We start from the raw sequence: 27920 nt of genomic DNA, 5'->3' as shown, positions 1-27920 counted from the left end.
ATACGATTTTTCGTATTTTGTTTCTTGTCGTCTGTTTTTGTTAATTTGTCTATTAATTTCCATTCAAAATAATTCGTATAACTTCATTGGAGATATTTATGCGATATGTAAGTATGTTACAAACACAAATATAAGTAACGGATCAAGGTTCAACAGCGTTTTGACATCCTCCTTATTGTCTCGGTTTCTCTGGTTGTTCTAATGCGAACAGTTCAAAAGATTTTCAGAGGTCGCTGTGTTCGTCGACCTTTCTTTGACTTTGTTGAGCCAAAGCGTCACGACGATAGGAGATACTTGAAAGTAATCGGGAGTTTTGCCAGTAGCTGCAACGCTAAACGAAGTGGATTAAAATCGAGAAACGATAATAACACGTTTCCTGTTATACGTAATACTGTATCAAGTTCACATATTCAAACATATTCAAAATTCAGAGGCATGGCGCTAAACAAGCTCAGCATCGATAAAGTGGATCTTACGGATAAACGCGTTCTCATACGGTATAACTCTTTTTTTACCTAGAAAATGATTATTACGTAAAATGCGTAACTATACCAAGTAACATATCAAAGTTTTAGGTTAAATAATTTAAATAATAAATTTAACCTTATGGTACTCGTGAACATTAACTCCATTGCCGCTATAGGGTAGATTTCAATGTACCTTTGAAGGATGGTAAAATCACCAATAACCAGAGAATCGTTGCTGCTTTGGATACAATCAAATATGCTCTTGAAAAGAAAGCAAAATCTGTTGTTTTAATGTCACACTTGGGACGTCCAGATGGTAAACGAGATATGAAGTACTCTCTTAAACCTGTTGCGGAAGAACTAAAGTCCTTACTTGGAAAGGAGATTCTATTCTTGAACGACTGTGTCGGATCTGAGATTGAAACCGCGTGTGCCAATCCAGTGCCTGGAACTATTATCTTACTTGAAAACTTAAGATTTCACATAGAAGAAGAAGGTAAAGGAATAGGAGCAGATGGAGCCAAAGTAAGCAAATTACATGCTATTGTTTACATGCTATATAATAGATTTCACTAGGTAAAAACAACAAACTGTTTCTGTTTTTTATTTTCCTTTCTTTTTTCTTTCTCTCTCTTTTTAGGTAAAAGCAGAGAAGGAAAAAGTAGAGGAATTTAGGAAATCATTGAGAAAATTAGGAGACATTTATATTAACGATGCCTTTGGTACAGCCCATCGAGCTCACAGCTCTATGCTCGGTGAAGGATATGAAACAAGAGCAAGTGGTTTTCTTCTGAAGAAAGAATTGGAATATTTTGCCAAAGCGCTGGATAATCCTGAAAGGCCATTCCTGGCTATACTAGGTGGTGCCAAAGTTGCAGATAAAATACAGTTGATTAATAATTTGCTGGATAAAGTTAATGAGATGATCATAGCTGGTGGAATGGCTTACACCTTTCTAAAGATATCGAAAAACATGAAGGTAAATACAGCATGGTAAACTGTTGTTTGAAATATCTAAATTAAAAGTATAATGTTCGTGTTCCAGATTGGTAATTCATTATTTGACGAAGAGGGTGCGAAAATCGTTAATGAATTATTATCTAAAGCTGAAAGAAATAAAGTTCAAATACATCTGCCCGTTGATTTTGTTATCGCGGACAAATTTGCAGAAAATGCAGCTGTTGGTGCTGCGGATGTAGAAAATGGTATACCTGATGGTTGGATGGGACTTGACAACGGACCAAGATCAAGCACCTTATTTAGTGGTAAATACTATTCATTTGTTCTCAGTCATCGACATGTATCTGAGATTTTCAGATAAATTAATATCGTAAAAATATTTGTTTATAAATATATTCAATTTAATGCACAGAACCTATTAAGAGAGCAAAAACAATCGTATGGAATGGCCCGGCAGGTGTCTTTGAATTTGAAAATTTTAGTAAAGGTACAAAGAGCTTAATGGACAATGTTGTAGAGACAACGTCACGAGGTACTATTACCATAATTGGTGGTGGTGATACAGCCACTTGCGCTGCTAAATGGAAAACAGAAGATAAAGTAAGCCATGTGAGCACCGGTGGTGGCGCAAGTTTAGAACTTCTTGAAGGAAAGATTTTACCGGGAGTTGCGGCCCTTTCTCCGTTATAATCTCTGCTCGATGTCATTTACATCTTTAGATTTTGGTTAGCATCTTTATTTAAAAGATGTTAATTTTCTTTAATTACCAAACTAGCATCGTAGTATAATGAAATAAAATAAAATAGGATATTTATCGTTGTGTATAAATTACCTTAGTAATCTATACCGTATCGGTATAATTTATGTTTGGAAAATTCCTTTTGCTTTCACATGTGAGATACATCTGCATTCGCGAATATAAAAAGCATAAAATGTATTTATAATCGTATAAAAACAATTACATATATACTAGATGTAACGTTCCAATATCATTGTTGAGATTGTTAAATTCTGCATGCTATTATTTCCTCGTGTGACGATTTTTCTTTCAAAAACGACATACGATGTTCAATAAGAATGCCGCAATCTCAGATATCATATAACTTGCTTGCGAGAGAAAATAATAGCATAGCATACAAACATGAATAATCGTACAAAAAATGTATGCATTGTATGTAAAGATGGAAATGCAAAAATGGACAAATATGGATAAATAAATTAATAAAACAAAGGTTATGCAATTATCATGGATTTTGTCTATTGTTGAAGTTCCACTGAAAATAATCAAGTTTCGCTCTTTACAAATGTAATGGTGTTGTATTATTTTCAAGCGTATACAAAAAATATCTAATGTTTGCAGCAATACATATACGTACATACGTACGCATGTATATACTCGCATACAAGGAACATTACTATTTACAAACATGATGTACTGATAAATATCATTATCGAGAATAATAAATTATGTTAAATAGTCTTCCATATATCCCTTATAGCAGATATGTATATTGTAATACATGTATATTATATGCTATATATGTATATTACAATACATCTAAAAGATCCATGGATTGAATATCCCAATTCATTATTTACCTCGATATTTTATTTTAAACAACAACCTCTTGTATTATTATAAACGCAGAGGTCGAAGAATAATTATTAGGATGGATTTACATTAAGCAACAATTCTGTGGTGTTTCCATGCTGCGTAGTAACGCTGGAATCACAGGATCGCCCTCAGTATCAGTTTGAAAAGGCGTTGTCTGTTCTCCTATTAATTCTTCAGGTAATTGACCACAAGCTTGTACTTCTTGCATAAATGATATTATTGTTTCAAAACGTTTCTTTTTCACTTCTTCCGTATCACCATCTTTCTCTTTATCGAGTTCCATACATACCTAAAATAAAAGGACGCTTTTATATACTTTATATTAGGATTGAAATAACTTGGTATCCTATGCGGAAATAATTGTTGTTCGTGTGAAAATGGCTTTTGTCTATAATTATTCCTATTGGATAATCACCTGCTGCATTAATTCAAGCTGTTTTCTAAACCTCTGAAGGTCGCTCGATGATATCACTGTCTTCTTCTCTTCTAACCATTCAGGATACTTATCTACTAATTCTTTTAGTGACGGATACAAAATTTCTTTTGACAATAAATGCTGTAGCATTCCTTGCATGAATGGTGGAATGGCACCTGGCCCATCTTCCAAGGATGCTAGTCCAAACATTTCAGATAAATCAGCCTCGCTCTACAATGTTTTCACGAAAAAAAACATATTTCAGGATACAAAGAATTAAATAAAAGAAAGACCCTCATGATTTCTGAAACAATTACCTGTAAGTTTTCGGACGTTGTGGACAAGTCGTTTAACGCTTGTGCAATGGCAGTTTGAAAGTCTCTACTCACACTATCTTTATCAAAGGTTTCTTCGTTATTTATCGCACTAGCAACTGTCTGTGCCATCCTTTGAGAAGAAACTCCTAATTCGCTATCTGTTTCTAATGGGAAAATTTGTTAATAATATCTTTTTTGTGTTTTTCATAAACAATTACCATTTTGAATAAAATTTCGTAGGCTTTCTACAAATTGTTCTGCTGCTTGTTTAACAAAATCTGTAGTCCAAGCATCTTCCGATATATCAGTTGTGTTCTTATCTGTTGTGGATTCTAAAGTATCTGCTTTACACATATCCTCTTTATCTGATATTTGTTCTTTGTTGAAGTCCTTCAAAGCACCTGAGTAAATGATTATACAACTGTCAATTCTATCAAAGTTTAGTGTAAAACAAACAAATATTGCTAGGTATTCTAGTTGGTCTTTTTCTTTTAATTACGTAATAAAAGAATCGGCATATTATTATTTATCATTATAAAACAATATAAATATTAATTTCCTGTTCCCATTTCTTCCTTTACTTTAACTAAATTATACTTTTCCAAATAAAGTTGCAAGAAAAGTATGCAATAAACGTATTAAATAGAAAGAGAGAGATAAAAGTAGATATTTATATAGTTTGAGGTTAGGATTTTTTAATTATGTTTATTATAGATTCACCAGAATGTTATTATTACTCACTGTCTAACAAATCGTTTAATTCTTGATCTTCCGTTTGGTTTGTTGAATTTTCGTCAGCCATAGCTACCGTTTTGTAATTTTGTTGTTAAACCTTAAATCACTATGCGAAAATATGAAACTTATAATATATGCAACAAAACGTTATAGCTTTATCATCGTTTACATATATCACATACGTATGTATGTGGACAAAACATGAATGAATGAATTCTCTGATTTCTAATACCAGTTAATATTAATCGAGAATCGATTGTAATTTTAAAACAACGACATATTCTTTTGATCCTGTTACGTTTTTTCTTGGGTTCTTTCAAGAGAAAAGTACATGGGTTAGTGTCTGCTCGCAGGAATGCGCGGGAATTCAAAAAGACTTTGATGTTTCTAAACGATCGTTTATTCTAATTTGTATTTTTCGACTGGAACAGAAAGAAATTCACGTTCAAGAATCAAAAACTAGAATGGATTAAAAACCTCCCTTCCTTCGCTTTCAATCTTCGACACCTATCCTTTCTTTTCTGATGCAAGGTCAGCTGTGCTGGTGTTTCTGGCCCGATGATTCAGTGGGCCTCATTTTCCTAAGTAAATGGAGTGAGAGCGTTGTGTTTCGTGGAAACAAGTGTTTACGTGTGCGGCGATGAGGAGGAAGGCGAGAAGGAAATGGCGCAAGACGGAAAGACAACAACATTTCTAAGGAAGTGAAAGACATGGGTCGAGGATAAGACATTGTTAATTTATGCGGCCCGTAATAAATATTCTAAAGATGCCCCTCAAGACGCTCAGATCCATTATTCATTCATATATGCGTGCGCAGTCTACTCCATCGCCCACCATGGGATGAACGGAATATCCTTCTATCATTGGTTGCTCTAACAGATCATTATTCTGAGAGTTTCCGAACGCAAATCAAGTTACCAAGTTAGCATACATATATACTAGTATATACGTATACATATGTACCATTGTCTCATGTACAGGTTCTGAAATAGGTTCTGTGGCGGAGAATGTCACGATTATACGACGACCTGTGTTTTTCCTATCCGCCACCAGCGGCGTTGCTGCAGAGTAATAAAAAAAAAAAAGGGGGGGGGGCTACAAGATTATAATTTTGTGTTCCCTAAAGCGAAGTTCAACCATAAATAGAAGTGTTTATGCATAAATAACGTATACCTACTTAAAAAGCGTTACAAAAATGATAAAATGTTCACTTGATTACTTGAATCACGTGTTACTTTGTTGAAATTGTTTTAGCTACTCGACATCAGCGTCCTGTTTGTAGTGGAGAATTCAAGAAACTTTCTGTCCTCAAATTTGGAACTACCCTCGCCACAGGAGTTTCCGAACCTGCGTATATGATCGTGGTCTTAAGCAAAGACTTTGAAAAGAAAGTGAATATAAGACGATTCTGCATATAAGCGTTTGCTTCTGCCTGATAAATCTTCTTAAGCAACCATTATGAATTCGTGATTTCTTAAGGGAAATAAGATCGATGCATTACTTTATAAAAATTTAAGCATTATCTTGAGAACGAACTATGAATACGGCCCTATGAACACTCGGTAACTGAATAATTCACCAGATGACGCTGGTAAGTTTATGAGAAACAATATTGTAAGATTTAGTAAGTGTTAAATTGTATCCCTGATTGTATTTTTAATAAAAAAATATTGATTAAAAAATATCAAATACAAATACTGTAATTATCTTTTCAATATTCTAACAAGAAAAGAGTTTTATATTTCAATGATATTTCACTAGATTTCAAATTTTCTATGTTAGAAATAGTCGAATGATATTTTAGTTATTACATACTCTTTAGTATACGATATCTTTTTCTAGTAGTGCGTCATTAAAATTATGTATAGAAACGTAACTTTATAAATCGGTATCAGTTGAAGTAAACCACCTTTGATACACATAGCTAGTCTTAAAATCGAGTGTTCTTATTTTATGTAATCAATGTTATTAGAAAACACGATGAAAATTAATTGAAATTAAATAGCGACAATAATTTGTTGTACAAAGTTGACATTGATTAATAGATATCTTTTATTTGATTGTGAGATAGATGCATATGTAAGATACAATTGATGAAGAAATTTCTATGATGACGAATATAAAGGAGGTTGACTTATAAGAAAAGATGTAGGAATAATAAATATTAAATATATAAGTACCTTTTAAACGTAAATGTTTACATTGTTTTTTATCAATTTTTAAAAAATTTTTATCAAATAAAGACGATTTTAACTGTGATTAATTCTAAGAATGCAAGGTAGAGTAAGAAAAAATATGAACATCTTCGGAAGATATTGGAATAGTTAGAAGTCTGATAGAATCTGTCGGTAGGATATGCTACCAGGTCAAGTGAAATCAATTGAAGCAAGAATTAATTGATGCAGAAATATAGGAGAATAGAAGAATCGAGGGGGAAGAAGAGGCGATGCATTAACGTAGTTGTGTTCGTTGTTAGAGGAAGCCGGAGGCTCGTCTAACGACGTACGCGTTAAAATTAAATCCAGCCGGAGGCCGACGGCTACGTCTTGCCGACGGCGACGACGACGGCGACGTCGCGACTTGATGCGTCCTCTAGCTCAGTCTCAAGAGCACACCCTGGGTGGACGGATGCTCTGATCTTCGATATTTTGCTCCCCGCATTTTCGTGCTTTTATCGTCGATTTCATCGGTAACACGTTCAACAGATCCTTTCACAATCAGCGCTATAAGAGGTGCAGGTTCACTCATTGAGAAACAACGGACTCTTGCCGAACTGTTCTCTTCATTCTATTCTTTCTATCGTTTCTACTTCGCTTGAGCACGAGGTAATTAATAATGTCATGCTTTTCTTATAACAGCTTTTAGACTCCTTGTTGACGTCAATGGACCATGTCCTGATTTTTCACGGTCGGCATATTGGCTCGAGCGAACTAATATATTTCATCTTATATAGAACGAATCATATATAGAAAAATCATTTTTTTTTTCCTTTCACGTGCGAAACCTTTAAACATTGGTTCATTGGTCGAACGTATAAATGTTAAATATGCATAGCATATTCAAGAATTCTTGCCAATTCATGTCGAGTGATTTGCGAGAAACATGCTCATTTAAAACGTAATTAATAATCTATTATAAATATACATATTTTTAACACAAGAAATTAAGAGAGTAAAACTCACAACATCAAGTAAAAAAAGAAAGTATGTTAATTTTAATTCTAAATCAAACTATACGTTATAATTTGCTCCTAAATTTTGTGTATTTATGTGTCTTTGAAATCCTAAATAGCGAACAGTGTGAATTATGTTGATGTTTTCGAAATATGTAATTAGTACAAAAGTTACATTAATTTCTAATGATTTTCTTGAATGATCGTAGGACGAAATTTTCAATAGAAGTGGGGAGTGTGTCATCGAGTCACTAGCCTTGATTCTTTGCCAAATAATTGATAGGGAAAGCGTACTGTTGTCACATTCTCGCGCTAATTTTACGTACATTATCTACGACGCATAATTGACAATTGTCATTATTCTAATGATATATCTATTTTTATCTTTAATAATTTATGCAGAAACTGCAATATTTCAGTCAATTACAAAGTTGTATATCACCCTTCTCTTCTCGGTAATAATTACCATCTAAAAACGAAATCTGTACATTTCCAACGTGCTTGAAGAGTATAGTAAATACTCAATGTAAATTTATTATGTTAATTATCGACATGTCACTCACCTCACCGTTTTCGACGATTTTTGTATATATTGTAAAAGTGAACATTTCGAACAACTTTTTCCTATACGTAAAATCGCCGCTCGGTCTTAGTTTCCGAGATATTCGGAAAAAAACTGTTGGTACCACACCGTGAATTCTGCCTATATTTGTAGGCGCCCGCGTAGGCTGTTATCGTATGCGTCAGTATTGGTTGCCGGCTACCTTACGACGCGACCGCCGGATAAAATAGCGTCTAACTTAAACCTAACAAGAAGATATGCAAATAAATTACAAACAAAAGATAAGAATTAGGTTTAGACTAGGCGTCATTTTATCCGGCCGTCTTACAGCGGCCGTTAATCAATACTGACGCATACGCAGCCACGGACGGACAATTATAGGCAAAATTCATAGTAGTGATATCGACAGCTTTTTTCCGGATATCTCGGAAACTAAGACCAGGCGACCGATTATATGTAGAGGGAAAGGTTGTTCCAAACGTTGATTTCTACAACATATTCAAAAATCATCGAAATCGGCGAGGTGGCTGAGATATTGATATTTATCAAAAGTGACAAATACGTTGGTTTATCGCTTTATGTATATTATCTTCGGTGTTGTAAGGAAAAATGGATCGAGATGATGAGGACTTTGGAGAAGGTTTTGTCGCGGAATCTCATCCACTTAGGCCAACGCATCTTTCTGTTCCTATTAATGGTCGACCAGATTCCAGAGCACCTAGTATCAGCAGCAGTGTTAGTGATATGGACGTTCCGATTTATGCTAGAGAAACCACTATACCTGTCTCAGCTGGAAAAGTGAGTAGATTGTTTTTATATATATTCAAATCATTTATCGAAATATCTTTAAATTGCTTATGTAACAAATTACTTTTAGACATATTAGCATTTTCTTACATCTTCTCTTGATATTCTACTAATGTATTTTTATCGTATGTTGTACTAATTTACTTTTTATTGCTAAAATTGCAATAAACCATTACTGATATTAAATACACACAACATGACGCTAATTACTGATATTAAAAACACAAACATGAAATGTATAAAATAACTATATAAAACTATATAAACTATATAAGCTGATTCGATGTAAATCCCGAGTGAAATTTATATAGATACGAATGTTGTCAGACAATGAAGCAATAATAAGTCGTTGATTAAGCTCTGCAGATTTTTTACTGTAATATTTTCATCCAAATAATACTGGTTGTTTAAAGGAAACATACGTATCGACCAAATTCACCACTTGATCGAAATTTTTGACAATCTATAGATATAAATATAAGTAAGTTAATGAAATTAGTAAGTTAGTAAAATATCATCAGTGCGTAAGCTACCACAACTTACGAATGATCCGCAGAACTTTCATTCGTAAACGACCTAACGATTCATATATACATATAAACAAAAATGCTTTCTATGTGCATGTACACACGTAAGAAGGGAAGCACGAAAAGAAGATAATTTATTTGAAGAGAAACTAATTGTATTTACGTTTAAGGTTACCTATTGAATAACGACACTCTTTGAAATGAATATCGTTTAATATAAAATATACAATATCATAGAGGAATTTCCTCTGTGATAATATATAACAACAAGCAATCAAAATTAATTAAATGGTTAAAATGACATTTAGATTTCGATATTCAAGAACGATGTACAATACTTGCGATCTTAGAAATTCCATAAGGATGTCGATTATAGAGTAAAAATGAAATAATATTTTGAATCAATGTTGCTTTACGATAATTATAATCAATAGAACACATGAACGATTGACGGAATTCTTGACCTTACGCATCACAGATCATTGATCGATTCTCTAGAGTTTGCAGCAAATATCGTTAGTCTTTAGTAATGCTTTCTTGATCACAAACGATCTGTGGTTTCTTCGAATGACGTAAGATGAGCTCTAAACTACTGTACGTAGATACGCATTTGACCCTAGTTAATAGAATTCTAAGCATTCAATTAATATGCCCTTAGTACCTATCGGATAATTAAACGATACTTATCGCTCGTATTATATCAATATTCTATAATTATGGACTTTATAAAATCTTACTTTAGTGAATTCTTTTTTTTCTTCTTTTTTTCTTTTTTTTTTTAATAATCACGTAAATGCTACAAATCACATTTGTCAGCAATTGCAACATAAATATGATTCGTTTATCTCTTAAAATATATGTTTTTCTATCAAACAATTTTAAAAACTAGCAATAACGTGTGATGGGAATATCTGGAATAAAATTTTCAATCAAAGTTGTATCAAAGTCTTGTTCTTATATCATAATTTAGTTATTCAGAATAACTATTGTTTCAAGATGTTCGATTTTATGTTGTACAAAAGATTAGAATTTTATACTCTCATCAACAGGTGAATTTTCCCTTTCATTCGGTTTTCCGTTCCGAGTTACCAGTCTAAGGACGATGTATTGACACAAACAGTGGTTAACATATCGCGGTTCCATCATAACAGTTAAACAATTAAACGTATCTTGTTTCCCTAAATTTATCTTAATTATCTTTTTCTGTTTCAAAGCAGTATATGTTTTACAACGAATATTGTTTTCTTGAAAAATAGTTATAGACAACTTGTGTGTAGGAAATAATTTGAGAACACCTGATAACCTAGCTCCTGATTGGTCGATTCGGTGGGCGTGTACAAGGCACGTCACCTGTCGTCTGTCGGTGTTCTTTAATTCCTCGAGATATGTATACTATCTGACGCAATCGTATATGAATGTTACATAAACGCAACATGCAATTTACGATGAGTAAAAATATATTAAATTTATATTAATGCTATACGAATTGCTAAATTAATAATGCTATGAGTAAATATGTGAAATTATGGGGAATTTTATAGGGAATTATTCAGAATTTAGAAAGTCCATGCGTTCTCGATTTCGACGATTTTGAGATATGTCGTAGAAATCAACATTTTGAACAACTTTCTCCCCGTACGTACAATCGCCGGACTCTCTTAGAAATCCAGATATTCGCAAAAATCTGACGATTCAAAACGTTCATTTCTTCAACATATATACTTAAAAACCACAGAAACCGAGAACTCATCGACATTCTAAAAATTACCGAATTACGTTCCTTTATTTATTATTAAATAAAAAATATAAGCGGTAATGTTCGTTTCATAAGAATCTCAATTTTTATGTTTGTCATGAAACAATTTTTAAACGACATACAATTATTAAAAATTGTTATTTATTTATAACTTTTTCTTCATCGTTGTAATATACGATAACCATTCGATTAATGTATCAGTTATGAAATTCGCTTCATACATTGCGTTTCTTTCACATTACATATGTATTTGCCCTTTGTATTATGAGCCTATAATTATGACACATTTCATATACTCATGTATGTATGTATGTATGTATGTATGTATGTATGTACGCAATTTCTCAAAAGGATTATTCATTTGAAACATGAATGTGCATTTCTCAGATTTTTTATCTTTTCTTGGCAAAAATATATAAACATCCTCTAGTTCTCTTTATGATTGCATTATATATTTCTAAATTATAATTAAATTATCAATAATTGTTTTAGAACATTGGATTCGATGAACGTACATACCTATGTAACAGCTTGAAAGTGGATGGAACATAATTTGAAATGCTAATACATGCTTGTTTTACGGCATCAACTTGCTAAAGGAAATTACTTCAAATTTCTTTTATATGAATTCCTTTTATAAATATAATATATTAATATCAGAATATTTTACAATAATTTAAGTCTTTAATATTTTTGTATTACATATGTATCTAAATTGTAAATTGCAAGCAAAAAAATTGGATTATTATGAAACTTGGATTCATTTAAACTTATTCACGCTTGAATAAAGGTATCATTACTATTTACTATCGTTCTTAATATTGTTTGCTAAATTTGTATAATACGATAAATTAAATTGTGTTATGTATATATAATTTCGAAGCATAATGTTACATTGTAATTATTAATCACAATAAATAGGTGATGCGATAACTATACGTACTCAAAGATTTCGTTTCAAATTTCTTACAAAAATGCAAAGTAATAAGAGGATTGTAAACATATGTGTAAAAATTCAAAGGTTATGTAGCAAAGAGCTGGAAGGAAAAAGGAAGAGGGATTCGGGCGGGGGGGGGAGGGAGGGAGAGAGAGAGAGAGAGAGAATGATTCTTGGGGGCTCGCCATCTACCGAGTAATGACGTCGCGTAGCGAGCGTGTAGCTTGCAGTTGCATCGAATGTGTAGCCGTCGTTTATCGCCCACGCGATGGTATCGTTCATTTTTACGTGAGATAAGATAACTAAGTACGTTTTATTACATATCCGCATACTCTCATTGCATCTCCTTTTTTTCATATCAATAATTTGATAAATGTTCTACGATCAAAAGTATAGTCATTTCTTACCTCTATACCATATCTGTATACCTCAAAAGAGGTTAGAATATGTTTACACATATACGTTATATTTAAAAAATTAGTTATACAAAGATAACAAAGTCGCATTTTAGATAAATGTTTATTTTACTTAACATAAAATAATGAAATATTAAATTTATATAATTATTACGTACATGTGCATACACACACGCACGCATGCACGCACTTTGCTTTAAATTTCTTATTTAATCTATAGTCATTTATGATATTTGCAATCAGTAATCTCCATATGTGTCAACGTAATAAGTTTTCTATTCTAAATTACGCGAATTATGATGTACTTCCCCTTAACCAAAGTTACATGTTTCAAAATATATCGATCTACCGGTAAACATTTGGCCCACATAGGCGTCCGTGGTGGCGCAGGCTCGACAAAAACAGCCAGAAATGGAAGTCAGTATACCTCATACCTTACGCGAATACGTATGTTACAAGCTGAAGAACGCTATTTAACAGATTGTTGACCTAATGGTCGTTTGAAAATTCCGTTAGTTTTACTCGTATAAGAACATTATATGGTTGTGTATGAAAATATACATTGAAATTAATTGTGATAAGAACGGTGTCTTTAAAAAATATATGTGTGATGATATATCCGAATGCTTAATCGAATACAAAGTAAAATCGGTGTAAATCTAAAAAGATGTTGCGTGATATTTATAACTAATAATATTCGAGGTCAATTATTTTTCGCGTTATGCAAGTTGTAAATCAATAAAGTTCATAATACGTACATAATGGCTTTTAATGTGAAATGTAGGAAGATATAAGGAATGAACAACCGTTATGCAATAGTAAACGCGAATGCGAAAGTGAAATTTTCCAATTTTTCTAAAGTGATATATTAATATTTCGAATAAATATTAAGTTCTTTAGATAATTCACACATATAACCTTTAATTTCTCTGTGTTATATCAAGTAATATTATTTTAGAAAATTTATTGGAAAATTTATTAGAAAAAAGTCACTTGACTTAAATAACTAAACTATAGAGTTAAAATAAATTTAAAATATTTATGGTCTATAATCAACAACAACAACAACAACAACAACAACAAAGGAAAGAAACAAAGGAAAGACAATAGAGTAAGAGAGTAAATTTATTTTGTTATTTGGATATAATTATTGTTTTCTCTGATCGAATGACTTAGACTAGAGATAATTTTCCAAGTGGATGAAAAATTAAGCAATGCTAGATTTGGAATTGAAATGAAAATTTTCGCGCGTGCGCACAAAAATACAGTGAGACTTCTTGGTCGGTTATTCGTTTACCCAGGGAAGATAAGCATACGAGAATCGAACGTGAACTCGCTTGGAACAGTCAAACCCGTGTTCCCTTTGACTACGTCATCAACAGTAAGTAAGTACGCATACATACGTGTTTCATTTGTGTTGCGCTTTCCACTCGCGCGGCAACAGCCGCTATTTCTCTTGTGAAAATTCATTAAACAAATTCTACGTTTGCTTTACGTAAATTCAATGCAAACCTAAAGCAGATAGAGGCAAACTGACAATCACAAGTTGCAAGTAGACATGTATTATCGAGGGTAGGGTATACAAATAGGAAATTTCTTTCTGACTCTTATGAGATCGTATGTAATGCATTTTAGTAATGTAAATAAATGTAAATATCGTTCGTAAGGGGTAATTCTTTATACTGATATCAATAATGATTCTAAAGTTAAATTCAATTCGATACAAAGAAATGTTTTGATTCTTACGATAAAATAATAATGGTCAGCATTGATTACGTTATTTGTATTTATTAATTGCAACAGTTGTGAATGGTAAGAAGGTAAAGGTAATTTGATTAGAATTGTTTCTTCAGTTTAGACTTTGACTTAAAATGTTTTGATATGTATATAGATGTGAGAAAGGAACTAATTTAAAGAAAGATTATGAGTTTCAAGGAAAGTTGCGCGATATAACGATACCATATTACATGATGTATGAAGAAATATAAAATTCATATATACATATAGACAGGATATGTTAGTTAAAAAATTTTTGACACAGACTGTTTCGTTAAAAGTTCTTCCACTCCATTTCTTCGCACACGAAATTATGATGGGCTTGTAACGACCTCCAACATATTTTACTGTTTATTACTGTTTATTACTGTTTATTACCAGTGGCGGCTCGTAGATTTTACACGTAGCGTGCTGCGTGCTGCGTGCTTCATGCACGTGTGATTACACGTAAACAGTCTTAAATAATTAAATCGGCTCGACGATTTTTCTTGACTGCGAACATGTCACTAACCTCTGGCGTTGTATATGGAACAATGTTCTCTCCTTTTGGTTGGCCGAACGAAAAGTCAAATCAGGAGTAGCTCTTCCCAGTGTTCTAATTTGAATTTTTTCTTCAAAAGATCGCGTAAGTGCAAACAAGTCAAAGAATGCACGGAATTCATTTTCAAGGACTGATATACTCGCGTATTAAATTAAGATTCGAATTAGGTCACACAATGAAAAGGGACACTTTTAAATATTCACAGTAACGAGAGAACGTGTGACACTGACTGCGGCAAGGAACGGAACATGTTGAACGAAGAAAAAGTGTGAGACTGTGAGGGAAGATATTAACGGCTATATTGATATCGATACAATGGACAGCGATAGACTTTTGTTTAGTCTAGAAGCGATTTTCAAACGTTGTGTCCGCCTGACGAGTAGAACGAGAAGGCAATCCGTGACTGCTGCGAGCCTGCTACAGTCACTGACGCACGCGTCGTTTATGCAAGAAATGAACTCGCTGTGACAACGAGTCACGAATAAATAACAGCATGAAACGAAAATTATAATATCAGCGATTTTTGAAATATTTTTTAGCATGTTGCAGCACGATAGCGCGTATTGAGTAGCCGCCCCTGGATATTACATATTTTGTTTATATTGATCGAAACGAAGATTGATTATTTACGTACATACAATTTATATATTATAGAAGCAAGCTAGAGTCCCTTTCGATGATCCCATTACGACGTTGTCTTAGTGATATCTATTTTTTTATCTATAATAATGATTATAACATTATAGTCATTAAAGCATCATTAAATGAAACGGGATGCTGTAATATAAAGCATGCTATATATACACACACATACGCGCGCGCGTTATATGTATATTATATATAAGCATAATAACAGCAATATATAACGAAAAGAATATTATTTGTTATGCTATATTACATTAATAGAAACATTCTTTGTTGCTGAATGAAAGTAAAATTGTCTTTCCTTTGAATCAATGAAATCGTGTAGAATCGTATACATACAAAGTGGGGCAATGATTATACCCAACTTGAATATTTCCGTCATTCGTAGTAACATGAAAAAATGTTTTATATACAAAAGTTGCACGGTATAGAGGGGGCGGGGCATGCTGTGACACAGACATTTTTATGTAGATGAAGGCATAGAGGAGATTTCAAGGTTGTTCCCAGTTTTTTCAATGAAATGCTGTGCTCATTTCATCGCAATGCGATAGTCGGTATTGAGACGACTTCGGCAAACTATCGCTGGAGGTCATCCAAGGTCATCGAAGATGGTAGAACGATTATTATGTGTTATTTCTTTTGAGTTATGGATCAGCGTGGATCCAAAAATCTTATCGTCGCTAGATCTAGACCCGTATTTTTATGTAAATGAATAGTTTTAAAATATTGTTTATGTTCTATTAATACACGGCGTGTAGCCAAGAATGTAAACATCGCGGCAGTTTGTAAGATTAGCGTGAATGATTGCTAAATCAAATATATGACTATCGATCGGTAGGATTATTATCAAAATGAAGTTTTCACTGGAAGAGCAACTAGATACGATTGTCATTTATGGAGAAATGAATAAAATTCGATAGGGATTGGGATTTTAAGCCTTGTATGCTGAACGATATTCAACGATATCCGTATATATCCTTTGCATCGAACATTTCGAAGATTGTGCAGAAAATTAAAATGAACCGGTAATTTGGCTACGAGATGTGTAGCAATACGAGAATTGCAACTTTGCGTTCACGTAAATGGACACCAATTGAGATATTGTCTATAACGTAAGAAAGCTTATTTTGCTACCACATTTGACCTTGGATGACCTTCAGTGTGGGTTTGCTGAAATTGTCTCGTCAGCGGGTATCACAGCGCGATAAAGAAAGAGAAAAAAAAGAAGCAGGCAAGAAAGATGACCACGTACGATACGAATTCCGTAAGAAGTACAATGCTGTTGAACCTCTTTGGTTGTCGTATTGTTGACTGCATCATGCGCAATCATTCGAACTCGAGATGTCGATTAACAATCGTTAGCTACTCCTTCATTGTATATTTAATATTTCACCTCATAATACATCGTAAATACATAGAGTGGATATATTTATAACCATTTGATTTTTAAATTATCTTGAAATTACTTCGCATAATCTCATGAAATGATTCGAAGTATCTTAAACGTTTTAATCTTGCGTAAGACCAGATTTTACTCCAATGATTTTACTATCTACGTATATTCATTTCTCCTTCTCTTGTAAACATTATTTCGTAAATTATTCATTTTATCATTAATATTTCGCTGAACGTTTTCGTATAATAACATATGACATATGTATGTATGTATGTATGTATGTATGTATGTATGTATGTATGTATGTATGTATGCATATGCACACACACATATATATACAATTTACGATTCTTTTTTACAAGCCGCTTTATAATGGCAACGGAAAATGACAAGGTATTAGCAAGAAAGAAATTAATATAAAATTTCTAGACATTTGAATATTTTCGATATGCGTACGTAATTAACAAATTTCGATTTAGTCAAGCAATGAAATCGAGAAACAGGCTACAACGCCATCGCCTTTAACACCAGCGCCAAAGGTAAAGAATTTTTTCCAAAATTTCAGTACAAATAGCGTTAAAACGAATCTTATCTTTCCTGTTACTTTGTTTATTCTTTCACACGCAGCCTGCCACGGAGGATAAGCGGTGGGTGAGTATACGATAGAACGTGAACGATAATCTTTAATATGAGAAGTATCTTAATTCGTATTTTTACTCGTATTTTTACTCGTTAACTGTTTGTTTAGTCATTGAAATTATTTTATTATTGTTTATTAGAGCAGCCGTTTTATTTCGATTTCGTTCTTCCTGTGCGAATCTCGAATGTTACCTCGTGTACGAAGATAAGCGCGTATATCGAAGCCATTTTTCGTTGTCTGTTACGACTCACGACGAGTAAAGTTGCGCGTACCGAGAGGAACCTAATCTTGTGTAAAGTTCAAATTTTGGCCATGTCGAATGTCACCGGCGATAACATAATCGTTCTCTATGCCCTGTCTATTAAATTATAAGTTTCGGATAGACAAGAATATCCACGGCTGGAGGTCACATTGTCGTTTCCTTGACTTTACCTTTTTATCTCGTTTATTCTTATATTTCTCACATATTTTGAAACACTTCGTTTGTAAATCCATCACATCTTTATATTCTGTTGAATGCTTATTTCCAATTTTGCTACACACGTACGTACACACGTACACATACATACGAACAAGTTTTTGTAATAAGCGGTTATGTTAAAAATGATCGGGCAATTGATCTGTATTGGCGTTTGAATTTCACTTTCTAGAAATGCGGCTAATTCTGTAACTTTTGATGACAAGCAATTTTTTATTCGTTAAAAATATCATGTTGCAAAGAAATAGATATATTCTTAGATTTGTTTCTCCACTTCGTTCTAGGTCTTTATCTTTGAAAGGTCGTGTCGTTGTACACGTAGAACCGCCCAATTCCTCGGAACACGAGTTTACAGTTTACACAGTCTGCGTAATTTCCGTTTTGTCTAATGATACCGAAGCCGTCAAAGTCTATCGAACCGTAGTTCAATAATATCTTTGAAATATTCCGCTTAGAACGATATTTATTTATTTTCGTGAAACTTTCTAAACGTTTAAACAAAGCGAATGGTTAGACGAGAAAAACCGGGTAAAAGAGTGCGCAACCAAGGGAAATAAATAGTTGAAAATGTTTGTCTATGCGGCCAACTTTTTCTTCTTGCTTCGAACGCAAATAAATTTGATCACCGTGATCCGCAGAAGTATCGACCAAGATGAATTCCAAAGAATAGAGGTAATACGTCGTTAAAGTGTTCTCCGGATTACGTTGATTACGACAACCACTCTGACTTTAATATTCTTAACTATAAAATTGGTGCAGGCAACGCGAGCGCTACATTAAAAGGCTACATCCGGTTTTGCATTGAGACGGTACGAGCTTGTAACAACAAAATAATAGATCCAGCTAGAGTAAGATTTTCTTCAAATTCTCTCTCTCTCTCTCTCTCTCTCCCTCTCTCTCCCTCCCTCTCTCATAGTGTCTATTTAAATTTTCTCAAACAGCCATTTTAATATAATAGTAATGTTTATCTTTCTAATATCTTAGCAATAACACAAATTTCTCTTTTTCATCGAATTTTTCATTATGTTACTGTCGCGCTAAGAAAAACTTTGTAAAATGAGCCTTACATCACGATATAAGATATTGCTATTATACTGAACCGCGTAAACATATTGATTTGATACGTGGCGGATGAAATATAAGCTCGTTCGATAGAACTTTGGTTTAAGACCGATGAAATGGAGAAGAACGTACGTAAGAAATCCAAATGCGTTATTATAATGTTTAAAACTGCTCGGCTATACAACTGCGCTATAATTACGTGTTAATCCGGAGCGTACATTTTTGTCTAATTTATATCGTGTAGACGAATTAAAGTTTTAATCAGGAAGTGGTTAGCGGTGGTATCGTTGTACAGAACGATCTGTCGCAGTTATTACTTGAAATTACTCATCTTCGATAGAACGTCGATAAACTATTGATTTTGAAACGAAGTCGAGCGTTTTTACCCAAATTTTACCTCTGTTCGATAAAAAAAATTTTTTCACAAAAATTGATCGTACCGTAAATGAAACAACGTCACGAATAACGAGCTATCCGTACCTATTATGGGATTCGATGATAAACAGGAACGTACATTTCCTGTGTTAGTAAGCGGTATTCGTAAAAGTAAGCGATTGAGTTAATTATGAAGGAAAGAAAGGAATAAGAGCAAAATCGTCGTAAACAAGTATGGACGATTGTTAACGTGAATTTCTTTTCCTGTGAATTTCATCGGGTGAAATGCTGGATCGGTGAGAGAGGTAAGTAGGTAACTTGGTGTCGTCCAATTGGTCGTTCGAGGGGCCCAAGCTCGAGGGAGAAGCAAAGAGGAGAGGGAGATACGACTGGTTTCGAAAATCGGCTTTCGACCCGTTAGCACGAATCTGGTCTCAGTAGCTTTCATACGCGACCGTGACACGGAACGATTCGGTCGTTGTCTCTTCACTGTTGCCGCATCTGTGTGTGATTCGCATTTTATATACGCGTTAGTGACAGCAAAACCTTCCTCCGATAAAGTATAACGTATAATATTTAGTAATAACGGTCACGAAATTTTATCGATTTACCATGAGCTACACGCTACAGGTAAAAAACTATATTTAATACAAGTATAATGTTAATTGTCCACGATGCTAAATTAACAACTAGACGTTATTATACATTTTCTTTCTCGCACAATCATTGCTCAAATACCTCGTATTAACGCATTATTAGTTATCGTGTCAATTTCGCAGCAGACAAAATATTCTTCGAAATCAATCTGTCGTGTTTGCTCCGAGTACCGTGGAACGGTATGCAAATGTTGTTAGCGGTAAAATATTAATATTCAATTTGAACGTTCGAGGTACCATAGATTTTCAAAACGTGGAAAAGTTTACACTTTGTGCTATTAGAAGTAAGACTATGATAATTCGCTTAATTGCATTCAAGGTACAGAATTTTATTGCTTCTTATTTTCAGTTACAAAGAAATACGATTCAGGTTTATTTCCATCGTCCGATTTTAATACAGAACTAATAGAACATTCAAAGTGGCCGATTAGTTTCGGGAATTCTATTTTTTTACAGATTTTGGCTCGTTTATCTCTCCGAACGTGTTGCTAACCACGTTTATTTCTTTCCTATTTTTTAAGCTGATTATATTTATAGGAGCATAAGATTATTTCACTACCGGTCTACGTTCAGTTTAAAGAAACAGAAGGAGGGAGAGAGAAACTATTTTATTTAAATCGTGTTTGTTCGAGAGTTGCATTATCGAGATTGCTTTTAAATAACGATTAACGAATAATCGTTGAACGAGATCGTTGCGTAGGCTTCGCAACAGAAATTTCATTATCTTTGTCTGAAACTGTCGTCATACTTTGATAATTTAATTCGGTTAAAATATTTTCTTTCTTTTTTCTTTTTTTTTTTTTTTTAATACGGCGCGTGCCAGCTAGTACAGATGAAGTAAAAGAACGGAAACATTCGCGACAATTATTAAAAAGATCGAGTTGTCCTTTCGTTGGATAATACGCAAATTGTTTGTAAGTAAAATCCCAATATCTCGAAAGTGAAAGGAAATTAATCGGAAACTGTATGTTAGGAGTTACATTCATATATAAAGTTAAAATATACGCCGGTGACATTATTCGAATTGTGATCTCTTGTTCACAAAGTTTGTGAACAAAGTATATCACGAGTAAATACTACCGAAGCATTTGTACAGTCCGTAAATAATGGTTCGCGTTAGTTCAAAAGTTTGGCAAATAGACAGTGAGGGAAAAAGCTGATCGTTTACTCGACTCGTGTATATTAATCTAACCAATATGTATGATTATTTCTATATATGAAAACCTTGAACAGTAATAATTACCTACTACGATAATGTTTCGAGATGAATGAGACCAATGTTTGTGTTAGAAAATGGAAAGTAAAATTGTTAGGTGCTCTTAGAATACTTACAAATATTATTACAACTTTTTCTTACCACTTTGCTCTAGCGTTTGATTTTATTCGCCGAAACATTTGTTATTTATGCGTTTATAGCATGTACATTATTGAATTAAATCGGAATTACATTTACTATTCTTTACAACTTACATCATACAACGAATGACGCAAATCGGTAACCGATGCAAAATCGCAATTTCTTAAATACCATACACCTGGTCATCGAATACGTAAATAAAGAGGGGAAAAAAAATATGTAAATAAGATTAACACGTTTATTTTATAAAGAGTTTTATTTTATAAAGAGATATAAGATCTAGTTTAAGATTGATCGAAGCGAAGAAAAGATTCGTTCACTGAACGAGCTGGTTAAGGATCAAAGTATCCGGGGTGGCGTCCAAAATTATTTCTGTTTAAGAATAGTAACGTGCAAACAACGTTATTCTTTTCTTTTATCTTTGGTCGAGAAAATTTCTCTCGTATATGCATAAATATACGCAATAAGCGAGAGATAATATAATATAATATAATATAATATAATATAATTCTTTAAGATAGAATACAATTCTATTCATGACAATTTCAGATCACTGGGAAATAATATTATACATATAGTTGATTAGTTATATCATCGTGTATATAGATCCTACACATGTGTATATATATATTTCGTTCGTAGTTGAATTAATAAAGTAGTCGTTTGGAAAGTTCGAAAGTTTTTACCGTACGATCGAGGATCGTCGAACTAATTGACAGCTTGAAAGTTTTAATAAATTGTTTGCGTTCGTGTCATGTGGTGGCTATAATTGGGATGCTCGAACTTGTGCGTACCACGAGACCGATGTAAAAGAGGGGCTTGGCGTCGTCAGCCAATCGGCACCGCTCGTGATCGACACACCTCTGTTTCGACCAATCGCCAACAAAGGTTCGAAGAACAGGAAATTTTCGCTTCTTCGTGAGTTCGTTCGCGTTCGTTTCAGAATTACTACCATGACATCATACTCGTAATGAAATGGAATTTCGTTACTGTTACTACGTATTTGTCATCGTTATTGGAGATAACGATAGTTTTTTAAATATATGGAACGTACTTGCTTTAAAACTATGCTGGCGTATCGCCTACACGAACAAACATATATAATTACAAATAAAGGCACTGTTACACTACCGTGTGAAATATGCTTACGAAACAATTTCATTCGCATCGCTGTTGATGGTGTCGTTTTCTTGAAACGGAGTCTCAGTGAATTCGATCGAATCAAATAAAAGATAAGTCAGCTTCGCATCGTGATCAAATATTTAACGAATCGAGGTGAGAGCAGTCAAGCTCGAGAGAAATTTTTGATAGCTTGAAATAAAATAAAGTCGTACATTAGGGACAAATATAAAATACAGTTTTCTCGGTCTGCTGCCTCTTACTTACGCCTACAACGGTGCTTTTGTTATTTTATCGAAGCTTTGCTTCTCGGATTGGTCGCCTCAAAATCATAGCTATATTCCGAATACATAGTAGTTGGTTCGGTAATCGGTTTAAAGATGGAGTAAAAGAAAACGATGAAAATGAACCGTGCCATGGAATATGCTGCCGTATATATGTATAGTAGAAACAAGGCTTGTCTGTAACTGTAACGCAGTTCTTAATATGCATATTCATGAGAAATAATAAATCGCGTGAGATACATATGTATTTTTATCAGCGACTTGACAGATATTCTCCCATTTGTGTCAATTAAATATTTCCTTTCAACTTACCCTTTCTTCCAAACAGTTGCTTTGCACGTTAGCACATATATTGTACATATAAAGTAATCTCTGTGTTTAACATAAAAATAATGGGCGAAAATAAAAGTGAAAGTGAAGTTAAGGGCAAACGCTATTTTAACAATAACATATGTAGATGATGTACATATAATACAGCCAAGTATAATAATAATAATAATAATAATAATAATAATAATAATAATAACAACAATGACAATAATAATAATGATACGTATATGTGTTGCCTGCTGCTAACACCTTCGGAGTATAATGGATTGTACGAATTAATTTGGAATTAAATTGGAGATTATATTCGTGCTTCGTTTGATTTGAGAGACACTGGCTGGTAGAGTTCTCTCGGACACGTGTGCGTATCATGTACAATAGTGTGTTGAAGGTGGTTGTGTGCCATGGACAGGAGCGGTATAAAAATGCGCGGCAGGGGTACCGACCTACAGAGTAGTTTTTGACACGTGCTTGAAAACACCGGAAACCTATATAAGTATACATACATCCACATTTACAGATATTTTGCATAAAACGATCGAATTGCGGTGATTTAATCTGGTTATCGGTACGGTTCTGTTTAATTCGTCAGTGAATCGATCAGAACTTCTCGATGACTCTGAAAGCAGTTGGATTCGCTTACATTGGTAAAGCGGTAAGATGGCAAATAGGTCTTCGGTTTGGTAGATGTTTGGTGGTGAACCACAATCGGTATTTTTCATGACCTTTTTCGTCTCTACAAACAAACGTTAGTCGCTATAAACTCTGTCTATATACTTAATATCTTTAATGTTTAAGCTTCTCTCTCCAATCTCAGATTTGTTTCGTGTAATGATTTTAGATCCAATTAGAAAACAAAACTAGATAAAACATAATAAATACTTGATATCTGTTAATTTTGTTCTATCTGATAAAGACATTAAGCTATCTTTTTACGATCCGGAGTAACTACTTTTTGGTAGTAAGTTTCTTTTCTAGTAACATAGTAGTTAAACATATTCACGATACTATAGATGTCCGTCTATTTCATAGATTTGATTTGCGATCGGATCTAATAAATAATTGTCCTTATTGCAGGGTCTAAATGGACGACTAGCATTTGCTATTGCGGCTGCTGCACTTGGATCATCGTTTCAACATGGGTACAACACTGGTGTCGTTAATGCACCTCAGCAGGTATTTCATAAGACACATTGTCAGCATTTTTCTTGTACACACCGTCGATATGTGCCTACTTTACGATCATATTCATTCGCACAATTATTAAGCAAAATTGTTATTTATTTAGGATAATCGGTTGTTGTTAAATCAGCTAATAGTCTCGATGCTTGCGTTCCAATAATAATTTGTCGTTTCCGTTTAATAAAATCTCTGGATCTATCCCAAATACTTTCTAACTTTTTTTTATTCTTAATGTTACCGCGTAATATTATTAATATATACATACAAACATCATACGAGTTGTTAGAATCAATAATGAGGCTTTTTATGTTACATGTATAATACCATTTTCCCAGTTATCGTAGGTTTTTGTATGTATCTACATGTAATTTTTACGTGTTTAATTCATTTTTGCAAGCGCCACTATTGCTCAACGTCGAATAGACGAAACAGTTGAATTTGCCATTGTTCGACATTATAATTGCGAATTAAATTTTCGAATGTGAAATGTAAGTGAGTAAGCGGATAAAGTATAACGTAGAAATGAAAGTGAATGATAAAGATATGTGACGGTATCGATGATGTGTTTCAGCTCATCGAAAACTGGATCAGTGACCTGAAGATGAATCGTACTGGGCAAGTAACGAAACAATCGGAAGTAACGATGATATGGGCAATAGCGGTGTCGATATTCTGCGTAGGCGGAATGATCGGTGGCTCTCTGGTGGGTTCGATAGCCGATCGTTTTGGTAGAAAGGGTGGTTTATTACTGAACAATATCCTGGTCCTGCTCACAGTAATCTTCGAGGGCTGTGCCAAAGCAGCGAAAAGTTATGAAATGATAATTATCGGAAGATTTCTGATCGGTATCAATGCAGGATTAAACGCTGGTTTAGCGCCTATGTATCTATCTGAAATATCACCTATTCATCTACGAGGAGCCGTTGGGACAGTTTATCAACTAGTTATTACTATGTCTATTCTGGTATCACAAATTCTTGGTTTAGAGCAAATTTTGGGCACTGACGACCAATGGCCGCTTCTTTTATGTCTGACAATTGTCCCTGCAATTTTCCAAGTGGTTACGCTTCCATTGTGTCCCGAAAGTCCGAAATATCTGTTGCTCAGTAAAGGGAAAGACATGGAAGCTCAGAGAGGTACATTTCCGCAGTCTTTCAATGTTAATTACTTTTCTAACTAATTACTTTTGCTGTGTATCGTCCGCAAAGTACATAGCTGTTTCGCTTGTTTTGCGTACATTGTTTTCATTGAACAGAATTCTATTGCATTATTGGAGCGAGACGTTTATCGATAACGAAACGACTGTTTGTTGTTGCAGCTTTGGCCTGGTTGCGTGGCACGATCGAAGTTCACGATGAGATGGAGGAAATGAGGACGGAATACGAATCAGTGAAACTTGTACCAAAGGTTACATTGAAAGAATTATTTGTAAATCCATCTCTTAGAATTCCATTGATGATCGCAATCATGGTTATGTTCGCTCAACAATTGTCCGGAATAAATGCCGTCATGTTCTTCTCGACCAAGATCTTCACGATGGCGCAGTTGGACAAGACTGCAGCACAAAATGCAACGATGGCCGTCGGAGCGATGAACGTTGTTATGACTTTCGTTTCTTTGATACTTGTCGAAAAAGCTGGAAGAAAAACGTTGCTATTAGCCGGATTCAGCGGAATGTTTATCGATACCGCGTTACTCGCGGTTTGTCTTGCTTTCGCAGTAAGTATATTACGCGGTATTGCTTTAAAGGAAAAACCAACGGATGCATCCCTTTCTTTGGTTTTCAGGATACATCTCGTGCAGCAGCTTACTCCTCCATTGTACTGGTAATGACGTTCGTAATCCTATTTGCAACTGGACCAGGTAGCATCCCTTGGTTCTTGGTATCCGAGTTGTTTAATCAATCCGCGAGGCCTGCGGCGACGTCCGTTGCTATCGCGGTCAATTGGACGGCCAACTTCATCGTCAGTATCGGATTCCTACCGCTACAAGAGGCATTAGGCGCCTACGTGTTCATTATTTTCGCCGCACTACAAGCATTCTTCGTTTTCTTCATTTACAAAAAAGTACCCGAGACAAAGAACAAAACGATGGAGGAGATTAGTAGCATGTTTCGACAAATATCGTACCAGTAAGAACTTTCATATTGTCATTGCGCTTAAGAAATTAATCAGGAACCTATTCTTAAAGAAAGGTTTTCACAGAAGAATGAATCGAACGTAGATGCGAATTTCTTTCTTTAAAGAGTCCGTGACTTGACTACAACAACGAATGCATCTATTTTTAACATGCTATTCACGTTTTCATACGAATCGAAGGCGTAACATTTTTTAGCGAATCATTACTACGGAAAATTGTATTTTTACTTTGTGACGAATTCCAAGAATATTAAAAAGCTGTACTTGCTTTTGAATGTGTATTCTAAACGCTGTCAAGTCGCGCATATTTTTTAAGCAGTTTGACTTTGAATTAAACTTAAACTTAGTTCCTATTATTACCGGCACAATAAACTTATAGTGACATACGAAAGCAGTATCAAATTACACATAGTGAAACACAATGTTAAAAACTACCGAATTGTACATCTTTTAACAAATTTGTTCGTTTCTTTTTATATCTTTATTACACACAAACCTCGAATGAAATTAATAATACATATTACAATGATCAAGATACTATAGTTTTAAAGAATTAAACTAAGCTCAACCTCAGAGAGACGAATATTTTATTTCTAATATATATTTTTATATCGAAGATCAAAAACATGAAGAAATTATCCTTATCAATAATTGAGAGAATTAGACGACAATTTTCGCTTTTGCACATACTGTTCGCACTAGATGTTGTTCTATCTTCAAAAAGAGCGAAGAAACGATATTATTTAATTATACCGATACTAAATATTATTACTCTAGTCATAAAAATATAATATTTTTTTGCATTGGAATTACATTTGGAAAATCTTGCTAAAATCAGTATACATTCTGCATGGTTGAAAATTATTTTCTTTTTTTTTTATACAGAGAGATTTATACGATATAAACACTTCAATGTTTCTAAAATCCTCGATAGAAATTTGTTTTACACGAAACGTTTCCAAAGTATTTATAAATGTTAGTAAAACGCGTGTGTATATCTGAAATCAGACAAATATAGCGTAAAATTGTTGGAACTCGTGAGATTCATTCTCGACAAAAATTTTGCTATTGTAAAACGTACGTTTTTAAATTTTTTACAGTTTTCTTGGTTGCATGTATACAATTATACAGACTTTTATAAATTCTATAACATTATGCCGCAAGAAATATAAATTTTATCCAAATGAGAAAAATGAAGAGTACCGTTACACTTGTACATAGAGATATACGTAGGATATTACCGTATAGCGTACAGAAG

General features: G+C 33.8%; 3 protein-coding genes across 11 annotated transcripts; 2 read left to right on the top strand and 1 right to left on the bottom strand.

Annotated features, from left to right (window-relative positions):
• The first annotated feature begins 231 nt into the window (after window positions 1–231).
• Window positions 232–2671, top strand: Pgk (phosphoglycerate kinase). The gene is made up of 5 exons (XM_069122921.1): window positions 232–497; window positions 644–992; window positions 1108–1446; window positions 1513–1732; window positions 1840–2671. Exons 1-5 carry the CDS (start codon window positions 436–438, stop codon window positions 2115–2117), a joined length of 1248 nt encoding a protein of 415 aa, XP_068979022.1. The 5' UTR covers window positions 232–435; the 3' UTR covers window positions 2118–2671.
• Window positions 2661–5340, bottom strand: Pex19 (peroxisomal biogenesis factor 19). The gene is made up of 6 exons (XM_069122933.1): window positions 4692–5340; window positions 4516–4615; window positions 3993–4175; window positions 3775–3938; window positions 3458–3688; window positions 2661–3331 (listed from the first exon to the last, which is right to left on the bottom strand). The coding sequence occupies exons 2-6, from the start codon at window positions 4574–4576 to the stop codon at window positions 3104–3106; spliced, it is 867 nt and encodes a 288-aa protein (XP_068979034.1). The 5' UTR covers window positions 4577–4615; window positions 4692–5340; the 3' UTR covers window positions 2661–3103.
• A 399-nt stretch (window positions 5341–5739) lies between these two features.
• Window positions 5740–27112, top strand: LOC138184710 (solute carrier family 2, facilitated glucose transporter member 1). Of its 9 annotated transcripts, none has more exons than XM_069122911.1 (9): window positions 5740–6100; window positions 8848–9041; window positions 17407–17437; window positions 17524–17583; window positions 17672–17695; window positions 24420–24518; window positions 25096–25660; window positions 25843–26243; window positions 26312–27112. In XM_069122911.1, the coding sequence occupies exons 1-9, from the start codon at window positions 6092–6094 to the stop codon at window positions 26657–26659; spliced, it is 1731 nt and encodes a 576-aa protein (XP_068979012.1). In that variant the 5' UTR covers window positions 5740–6091; the 3' UTR covers window positions 26660–27112. The 9 variants fall into 9 exon arrangements, with proteins under 9 accessions (XP_068979012.1, XP_068979016.1, XP_068979013.1 ...); XM_069122912.1 differs by lacking the exon at window positions 5740–6100 and adding an exon at window positions 7007–7334; XM_069122918.1 differs by lacking the exons at window positions 5740–6100; window positions 8848–9041 and adding exons at window positions 13106–13797; window positions 13988–14071.
• The last annotated feature ends 808 nt before the right edge of the window (window positions 27113–27920 follow it).

The sequence above is a fragment of the Bombus flavifrons genome, chromosome 11 (genome assembly GCF_040668555.2).
Source record: "Bombus flavifrons isolate JBK064 chromosome 11, iyBomFlav1_principal, whole genome shotgun sequence".
NCBI classification, from domain to species: Eukaryota; Metazoa; Arthropoda; class Insecta; order Hymenoptera; family Apidae; genus Bombus; species Bombus flavifrons.
Note: the sequence above shows the minus strand (reverse complement) of the source record. Positions and strands in the feature narration are given on the sequence as shown.